General features: G+C 54.3%; 1 protein-coding gene across 1 annotated transcript in view; it reads left to right on the top strand.

The window, feature by feature from the left end:
- Positions 1-7,361, top strand: part of RBM10 (RNA binding motif protein 10) — a 41,583-nt gene extending 34,222 nt beyond the window's left edge. Inside the window, 15 exon segments of the mRNA XM_033201890.1 lie at positions 121-281; positions 453-550; positions 660-747; positions 1,437-1,623; positions 1,729-1,868; positions 1,971-2,088; positions 2,173-2,264; positions 2,393-2,557; positions 5,611-5,760; positions 5,858-5,923; positions 5,998-6,186; positions 6,274-6,348; positions 6,624-6,730; positions 6,810-6,939; positions 7,026-7,361. Coding sequence (XP_033057781.1) covers positions 121-281; positions 453-550; positions 660-747; positions 1,437-1,623; positions 1,729-1,868; positions 1,971-2,088; positions 2,173-2,264; positions 2,393-2,557; positions 5,611-5,760; positions 5,858-5,923; positions 5,998-6,186; positions 6,274-6,348; positions 6,624-6,730; positions 6,810-6,939; positions 7,026-7,151 — 1,892 coding nt within the window. The 3' untranslated portion in view covers positions 7,152-7,361.
- Positions 7,362-9,501: the final 2,140 nt, after the last annotated feature.

The following is a 9,501-nucleotide window of genomic DNA, read 5'->3' on the forward strand; positions in this document are numbered from 1 at the left end:
AGCGGCAGTTGCAGAGGCACGGGGGGTGGGGGCAGAGGAAAGGGAGCAGTGGGGGGCATTGAAGGGCAGGGCTGGCAAGAGTGCCGGGGGCGTCCTCTAACACTGGGCCCCTTCCCACAGCCATCATTTTGCGCAACCTGAACCCACACAGCACCATGGATTCCATCCTGGGGGCCCTGGCACCCTACGCAGTGCTGTCCTCCTCCAACGTGCGCGTCATAAAGGACAAGCAGACCCAACTGAACCGCGGCTTTGCCTTCATCCAGCTCTCCACCATCGTGGTGAGGGCGGCACAGTTGGGGGCCGGGCAGCCAGGGTCCCGGCCCCCAGGGTGGGGAGGAGGGTCCCTTTCCCCAGCCTCCAACCGCGGCCCCCAGCCTGGAAACCGGGCAATGGAGCCGGGGGCCTCCCCGGGCCTGACCCTTCTGTCCCTGCCTCACCTCCTCCCACAGGAGGCAGCCCAGCTGCTGCAGATCCTGCAAGCCCTGCACCCACCACTCACCATCGACGGCAAGACCATCAATGTTGAGTTTGCCAAGGGTTCTAAGAGGTCAGGGCCCCACCTGTGTGCCTTCCCACCCTTCCCCTCCCCACCCTCCCACTTCCCCCCACCGCTTGGGGCCTCCCATCTCACTCCCAGTCTCTAACATCCTCCTCAGGGACATGGCCTCCAATGAAGGCAGTCGCATCAGTGCTGCCTCTGTGGCCAGCACTGCCATTGCTGCGGCCCAGTGGGCCATCTCACAGGTACTCAGACCCCTTGTGCCTCCCAGCGTCCTGAGACCTGGCTTTCTCACCCTTCTGCACCCTCTCTGAAGCAGGAAGGCTGGCTTGCTATCCATGGATGCAAAACCCTCTCCCAGTAGCTGGCATGGCCATTCTACCTTGCTCCTGGCTCTCTAGACCCCCTGGGACATTCCCTTCATCATCACCGCAGCTTTCTTCCCAATTGCCTCCCATGCGCTCATGTACGACGCCATTGTGCCTGGCATTCTGTTCTGTTTGGTGGGGTTTATTATCCTGAATTGGTATGATATACACATATCCTTATATGTAATATATACATATATGATATACACATATCATATGTTCCGAATAAAATAATGTATAAGTGGTTGAGAGAAAATTGGGAGAAGAGAATAAGAAGTGAGAAGATGGTGTCTTCCTTGGCCTGACACCCAACACACACAGCAGAATCAGCAGAATCAGCCCTGGAACATTTTGGCGTTCGTCTGTTTTTATGTCTTGTGTTTGCCACTGGCCTATTTGTTCTCTTGTGGCCAGGCAATCCTTGCTTTCCACTTGTCTTAGGCTGCATGCTTTTCTGTCAGGTAGAAACACTAGCCCCACGTGTGGGACAGATGCTTCTAGCAGTTCCCAGCCTCCCCATCCCCACACCTTCCTGTTCTAATGAACCCCTCCCACCTGCCCTTCAGGCCTCCCAAGGTGGGGAGGGTGCCTGGGCCACCTCCGAGGAGCCGCCGGTCGACTATAGCTACTACCAACAGGATGAGGGCTATGGCAACAGCCAGGGCGCAGAGTCTTCCCTCTATGCCCATGGCTACCTCAAGGGCACGAAGGGCCCTGGCATCACTGGAACCAAAGGGGACCCCACCGGAGCAGGTGAGCCCCAGCATCTCTCTCTGCAGCTGTGGTAGGGGCCAGCAGGCATAGAGTCCCCGGCCCCATTATTCACAGGCATTCTCCCTGCCCTGTCCTTCCTTACAGGTCCTGAGGCCTCCCTAGAGCCTGGGGCTGACTCTGTGTCGATGCAGGCTTTCTCTCGCGCCCAGCCTGGTGCTGCCCCTGGCATCTACCAACAATCAGCTGAGGCGAGCAGCAGCCAGGGCACTGCTGCCAACAGCCAGGTGAGTGAGCCCTGTGGGTATGTATCCCGGGGAGGCAGGCAGGTGGCAGGGGTGGCATGGGCAGACACTGAGCCCTGTTCTCCTGTCTGGCCCCATGACCAGTCGTATACCATCATGTCACCCGCTGTGCTCAAATCTGAGCTCCAGAGCCCTACCCATCCTAGTTCTGCTCTCCCACCGGCCACCAGCCCCACTGCCCAGGAATCCTACAGCCAGTACCGTGAGTAGCCACAGCCTGTGGGTAGGGGTGGGGAGTTCTTAATAAAGCAGGGAAGACTGTGACCCCGCTCCCCTCACCCCCTAGCTGTTCCCGACGTCTCCACCTACCAGTACGATGAGACCTCTGGCTACTACTATGATCCCCAGACCGGCCTCTACTATGACCCCAACTCCCAGGTGATAGGGCAGCCCAGAGAGGGCAGAGAGGGATGGGGTCGGGTCAGGTCGCGTCGGGGGCAGCTGGCCCTGCAGGTTCCCTTCACAAGGTCTTCCTTCACATCCCCTCTTCCCTCCTCCTCCCTCAGTATTACTACAATGCTCAAAGCCAGCAGTACCTGTACTGGGATGGGGAGAGGCGGACCTATGTTCCCGCTCTGGAGCAGTCGGCCGATGGGCATAAGGAGACGGGGGCACCCTCGAAGGAGGGCAAAGAGAAGAAGGAGAAGCACAAGACCAAGACAGCTCAACAGGTGAACACCGGGGTCCAGCAGTCACTGGCTGGCTGTGTGGTGTCTTCCAGCAACGGCACTCTGTCAGCTCTCGCCCTCTCCTGCCGAGGGAGATGGCAGGCGGGTGTGGATGTGGGCAGGGACTGCTTGGCAACCATGCTCCTGCTCCAGCTCTGCTTTTTTGCTGAATGGCCTTGAGCCAGAGCAGTCTCCTCAGTGTGTGACAGGGTTGCCCAACTCCAGGAGGTGGCTTGTGCCATCCGAGTGAGCCCTGTCAGGTGTCTTCTGTCCCATGGTGGGGACCCTTACATGCTGCTGGTGGATATATATATATATATATATATGCCAGAGAAATTCTCACAGGCCCATAAAGGGGTGGGCAGGAAAAAAGCCCTGCAGTGTTTTGTGGGAGTAGGCAAATGGAGGGCGCCTCAGCGTCTGTCTGTGGAGAAAGGGTGTGACACTGTGAGCATAGCATTTACAAGCAAGCACAAAGTGTTCCCTCAGCAACCTGGTGAATTCTAAAAATGGTGCTGTGCTGGGGGGGGGGAAACATGGAAATATAGAATGTGGCATTGTGGTCATGCATATAAATTCAAATTATACACAGATAAACATTCCTATGCATTTTAAAATGATAAAATGGAAATGCACAACAAATGTGACAGCGTGGGTATGTGTGAGGGGAAGAGGAGTGTCTTCATCCATTTGCTGCTCTATAACAATACCACAGACTGGGTAATTTATAAGGAAAAGAGATTGATTTGGCTCACAGTTCTGTAGGCAGGGAAGCCCAGTGGTGTTGGCATCTGGTGAGGGCCTTCTTGCTGCATCATAACATGGCAAAGGGCAAGAGAGCATGCATTAGAGCAAGAGAAAATTGGGCCAAACTCCCCCTTTTTATCTGGAACCCACTGTCAGTGATGGCATTAAATGGAGACTCAAAAGGTGGAGGGGGCCAGGAGCGTGGTTCACGCCTGTAATCCCAGCACTTTGGGAGGCCGAGGCAGGCAGATCACCTGAGGTCAGGAGTTCGAGACCAGCCTGGCCACATGGCGAAACTCCGTCTCTACTAAAAGTACAAAAATTAGCCGGGCATGGTGGCAGGCGCCTGTATCCCAGCTACTCAGGAAGCTGAGGCAAGAGAATCGCTTGAACCCAGGAGGCACAGGTTGCAGTGAGCTGAGATCATGCCATTGTACTCCAGCCTGGGCAACAATAAGCGAGACTCCTTCTCAAATCATATATATATATAAAGGTGGAGGAGGTAGGAGAGGGTGAAAGATGAGAAATTACTTAATGGGTATGATGTACATTATTTGGCTGATGGATGCTCTAAGAACCCTGACTTCAGCACTATACAATCTCTGCATGTAACAAAAGCACTTGTTTATTTTATTTATTTATTTATTTATTTTTGAGATGGCGTTTCACTCTTACTGCCCAGGCTGGAGTGCAGTGGCGCAATCTCGGATCACTGCAGCCTCCACCTCCTGGGTTCAAGCAATTCTCCTGCTTCAGTCTCCCGAGTAGCTGGGATCACAGGCATCCGCCACCATGCCCGGCTAATTTTTTTGTAATTTTAGTAGAGACCTGGTTTTGCCATGTTGGCCAGGCTGGTCTCGAACTCCTGACCTCAGGTGATGTGCCCATCTCGGCCTCCCAAAGTGCTGGGATTACAGGCATGAGCCACGGCGCCCGGCTACAAAAGCACTTGTTACCCCATAACTTAGACAATTTTTTTTTTTTTTTTTTTTTTTGAGACGAGTCTCGCTCTGTCGCCCAGGCTGGAGTGCAGTGGCCGGATCTCAGCTCACTGCAAGCTCCGCCTCTCAGGTTTACGCCATTCTCCTGCCTCAGCCTCCCGAGTAGCTGGGACTACAGGCACCCGCCACCTCGCCCAGCTAGTTTTTTTTTTTTGTATTTTTTAGTAGAGACGGGGTTCCACCGTGTTAGCCAGGATGGTCTTGATCTCCTGACCTTGTGATCCACCCGTCTTGGCCTCCCAAAGTGCTGGGATTACAGGCTTGAGCCACCGCGCCCGGCCGACATTTTTTTAAAAAGCAGCCGTGATCTCTTGAGGAGGGCAGAGCCTTCGTGACCTTATCACCTCTGAAAGGCCCTGCCTGTCAACACTGTTGCATTAGGGATTACATTTATTTTTTGAAACAGAGTTGCGTCGTTGTTGCCCAGGCTGGAGTGCGATGGTGCAATCTCAGTGCACTGCAACCTCTGCCTCCCAGGTTCAAGCAATTCTCCTGCCTCAGCCTTCCAAGTAGCTGGGATTACAGGCGTCCGCCGCCACGCCCGGCTAATTTTGTATTTTTTTAGTAGAGCTGGGGTTTCACTATGTTAGCCAGGCTGGTCTGGAACTCTTGACCTCAAGTGATCCACCCGCCTTGGCCTCCCAAAGTGCTGGGATTACAGGTGTGAGCCACCGCACCCAGCCAAGATAAAGGCTCACCTGTCAACGCTGTTGCATTAGAGATTACATTTCTGACACATGAACTTTGAGGGACAAAAACCATAGCAGAGAACACAGCCAGAGAGGGGCTTGACAAGAAGCACTGGTGACTGGTGACAGAAAATAGGAACTTGTACTACTGTGTCCCTCACCTTCTGCTTGTTCTGCCTCAGCTTCCCCTCATCTGCCTCCCAGATAGACCCGCCACTCTGTCCACACTGCTTCTACCACCTCACCATTATAGAGACCAGTGGGGGTCGGGGCACGGGGTGTGTTCAGTGATGAGATCAGGAGTAGCCAGGTGCCAAGTGCCTTGCAGGCTGTAGTTGCGAGTTTGAGTTTTTTCTTGGTGTGATGGGAGGCGAAGGAAGGGTTTTAAGGGCATTGTATTTCGGGGTGGGAGTGGCTTATACTTCGTAGAAGAGTGCTCTACTGGGAGAAGGGGTCAGGAGCCATAGCCCAGAGGCGAGATGAAGCCTTCTGCAGTGGTTCGGACTAGGGATAGTGGCCGGCCTGTGTTTGAGGATGCAGGGCAGTGGGTCAGCAGATAGAGTTAGTAGCCCCAGGAGCATAAGCGCTCTGGGAACCTCACTTCCACTCTCACCCCCAGATTGCCAAGGACATGGAACGCTGGGCCCGCAGTCTCAACAAACAAAAAGAAAACTTCAAAAATAGTTTCCAGCCTATCAGCTCCCTGCGAGATGACGAGAGGCGGGAGTCGGCCACTGCAGATGCTGGCTATGCCATCCTCGAGAAGAAGGTGTGTTGGGGCCACCCCCTTGCACCCTGCCCCACAATCTTGTCCTTCCTTTGGGCCCTCTGCAGAGTCCCTGAATTTCTGTGTCCCTCCACCCCAGGGAGCACTAGCCGAGAGACAGCACACCAGCATGGATCTCCCGAAATTGGCCAGTGACGACCGCCCAGTGAGTGCCCAAGGCAGAGAGGGGTGGGGGCTCTGATCTGGCCAGGCCTGACCGCCCACCCTCACCCTCTATAGAGCCCTCCGCGAGGGCTGGTGGCAGCCTACAGCGGGGAAAGTGACAGTGAGGAGGAGCAGGAGCGTGGGGGCCCCGAGCGGGAGGAGAAGCTCACCGACTGGCAGAAGCTGGCCTGTCTGCTCTGCCGACGCCAGTTCCCCAGCAAAGAGGCGCTCATCCGGCACCAGCAGCTCTCAGGGCTCCACAAGGTAACTGAGCGGATGATTGGCAGGGCATGCTGGGGCTTGGCCCACTGAGGCTCAGCCTCTTCACTTCTCATCCTGTCCCCCTTACAGCAAAACCTTGAGATTCACCGGCGAGCCCACTTGTCAGAAAACGAGCTAGAAGCACTAGAGAAGAATGACATGGAGGTGAGGTGTGACCTGCCCCTGGGCTCCCTCCCCCTCTGTCCCTTCCAAGTCCCCATCACCTCAGGCAGCTGGAGTTCAATTTCTCACGTGGTAACCCCATGAGCCTTCTTCCCCGTTCTCCTACCTCGGCTGCTTGTGCCCGTGATGGCCTGACCCTCAGGACCTGAGCCTCATTAGCCAGATGGCACACCCTGTGGGACCCCACTCCCCATGCCTGTGTTGCCTGAGAAAAGAGACCAGCTCCCCAACATTCACACACACACACAAACTTTCAGCAAATGAAGTACCGGGACCGTGCAGCTGAACGCAGAGAGAAGTATGGCATCCCCGAGCCGCCAGAGCCCAAGAGGAGGAAGTACGGCGGCATATCCACAGCCTCCGTGTGAGTGGCTGGACCAGGTGAGGGGTCTGGGGCCTGGGGCTGGCAGGCCAACCACTCATGCTATGCACCGCCCCTGCAGAGACTTCGAGCAGCCTACTCGGGACGGGCTGGGCAGTGACAACATTGGCAGTCGCATGCTCCAGGCCATGGGCTGGAAAGAGGGCAGCGGCCTGGGCCGCAAGAAGCAGGGCATTGTAACGCCCATCGAGGTGAGTCTCAGGCAGTCCTGTCCCATCCCCCAGCACCCCTCACAGCATCCCCCACCAGCCTGACAGAGCCTGCCTCCCTCACACAGGCCCAAACACGGGTGCGGGGCTCCGGCCTGGGTGCACGGGGCAGCTCCTACGGGGTCACCTCAACCGAGTCCTACAAGGAGACACTGCACAAGACAATGGTGACCCGCTTCAACGAGGCCCAGTGAGCAGCTTCAAGAGCAACTTCTCCACATGTCGGGTGTCCATCCTGGGGCAGGGAAGGACAGAGTGTTGGATGGCTGGGACGGAGCCTTGCTCTTGTCGGCCAGCCCACTCCCCAGCCAGAGAGGGCTTGACCAAATCAAACTGAGGTGGTGACTTTGTTGGAAAATTGGGCTGGGATCATGTCCTTTTTGTAATAAAAGCTGAAACCTGCACATTGGCCTCTCCTCTTTCTCGTGCTCTAGCACAGTTGTGTAGTTTATAAAGACACAGGGACCCAAGCAGATGGACAGGAGGCCTTATCAGGCCAAGGTGGATGGCAGTGGTGGCATTCACAGTATCTGGAACATAGTGGCTACTAGAACATGGGGTTCTGACCTGTACCCCAACCCATGATATCCTGCTTGTGACCGCTCTCCCTTGTTGGGTCCAGCAGGTTATGCTGTACCAGGAAATCCAGTGTCACCACGCATGAAGCCCCCCGATCAGAGCTAGGACTGGGAATCCCCATCCCCTGTCCTTGCTGCCCCCCAGCTGTACTTAGCTTTTAGTCCCAAGGCTAAACTGCAATTTGCATCCCTAGAGCTCGGGATAATGCCCTCAGGCATTTCCAAGTAGAAGACAGCAGGTACTCAGGCACCAGTTGGCCCAGAGCCCTCAACATGCTGATGACCTCAGAGCGGGGGGAGGTCGAGCTCGGCCTGCAAATCCAAGGCCAGGTCCCAGGGATGCCCCTTGAGAACGATTCAGGCCTACCTTCTCTGTTGTTACCACAGCACCCCACCCCTCTAGTCACTGCAACACATGATTCCCAAGTATGTGCTTGTGCTCTCAGCAGAGGTTCCGGGTACAGTGGACTGTGACGCTGGGGCTGCCCTCTTCCAGGCCTCAGAGGGCCACAGTGTGAAAGGGGGATGGTGCTAGAAGACCAGTTGGTGCAAAGCCCCTCCCCCATTTATTAATATACATTGTGACCACCCTGCACCAGTTATGGGAGGTGGGGTTAGAAAGAAGGGACCCCTAGAGGTAGGATGGTGCTGATCTGGGGTGGTGGGTGTTGCCCAATGAAGGAAGGGGATGGGAGAAAAAAGGGGTGAAGGAAACAGGAATAAAAAGAGGCCTCTTAGGCCTGGGCACAGTGAGTTGCACCTGTAAGTAATCCCAGCACTTTTAGGAGGCGGAGGCAGGCAGATCACTTGAGCTCAGGAGTTCAAGACCAGCCTGGACAACATAGCCAGACCCTGTCTCTACAAAAAAAAAAAAAATAGGCTGGGCACAGTGATTTCACGCCTGTAATTCCAGCATTCTGGGAGGCCGAGGCAGATGGATCACTTGAGCTCAGGAGTTTGAGACCAGCCTGGGCAACATGGTGAAACCCCGCCTCTACAAAAAAAATGTACAAAAATATAGCCAGCTGTAGGGGCGCACACCTGTAATCCCAGCTACTCAGGAAGCTGTAGTGGGAGGATTGCTTGAGCCTGGGAGGTGGAGGTTGCAGCGAGCCGAGATCGCACCCCTGCACCCCGGTTTGGGGGACGAGAGTGAAACCCTGTCTTGAAAAAAAGAGGCTGCCCTAGTCTCAGGATGGGTGTGTCTTTTAGCAGAGACGCCTCCACATTCCCTTCCCTCTTCCCACCCCAGAGCACTGCTCCCAAAATCCCACAACAAGGAACCCTCATACCTCAACTGGCAGGAGTGCAAAATAGTACAGCCACTCTGGAAAACTGGCTGCTTCCTATAAAGTTAAAGTATGCTTAACCTATGGCCCAGCAATTCTACTCTTAGATATTTAGCCCCAAATACATGAAAACATGTCAACAAAAGACTTGCATACGTATATTTGTAGCAGCTGTATTCCTAATAGCCAAAAACTGGGAACAACCCAAATGTCCAACTAGAGAAAAATGGATACAGTGTGGTATATTCAAAGGATGGACTACAGCTCAGCAATCAAAAGGAACAAAATGCTGATAGAGATATCAAAGGATGAGCCTCACATGGTGAGATTGTTCACATGGTGAAAGAAGCCAGACACACAAAAAGTACATAATGTTTCATTCCGTTTATATGAAGTTCTATGTCAGGCAGAACAATTTTATGGTGATAGTAGAAGAGAGTTGAGGTGGGGAGGGCGTCACTGGAAAGGGTTGCAAGGTAGCTTTCTGGAATCATGAAAAGTTTGTGTGTCTTGATTGCGGTGCTGGTCACATGGGTGTATACCTATTTAAAAGTCCAACAAGCTGTATAACTAAAATCTGAGCGTTTTATCGTATGTAAACTATACAAGAAGTTGGAAAAAGACCACCACAGCAAACCTCAATAAGAAGGAAATAATGAACAGAAATTGATGATATA

The sequence above is a fragment of the Trachypithecus francoisi genome, unplaced genomic scaffold (genome assembly GCF_009764315.1).
Source record: "Trachypithecus francoisi isolate TF-2019V2 unplaced genomic scaffold, Tfra_2.0 Lachesis_group6, whole genome shotgun sequence".
NCBI classification, from domain to species: Eukaryota; Metazoa; Chordata; class Mammalia; order Primates; family Cercopithecidae; genus Trachypithecus; species Trachypithecus francoisi.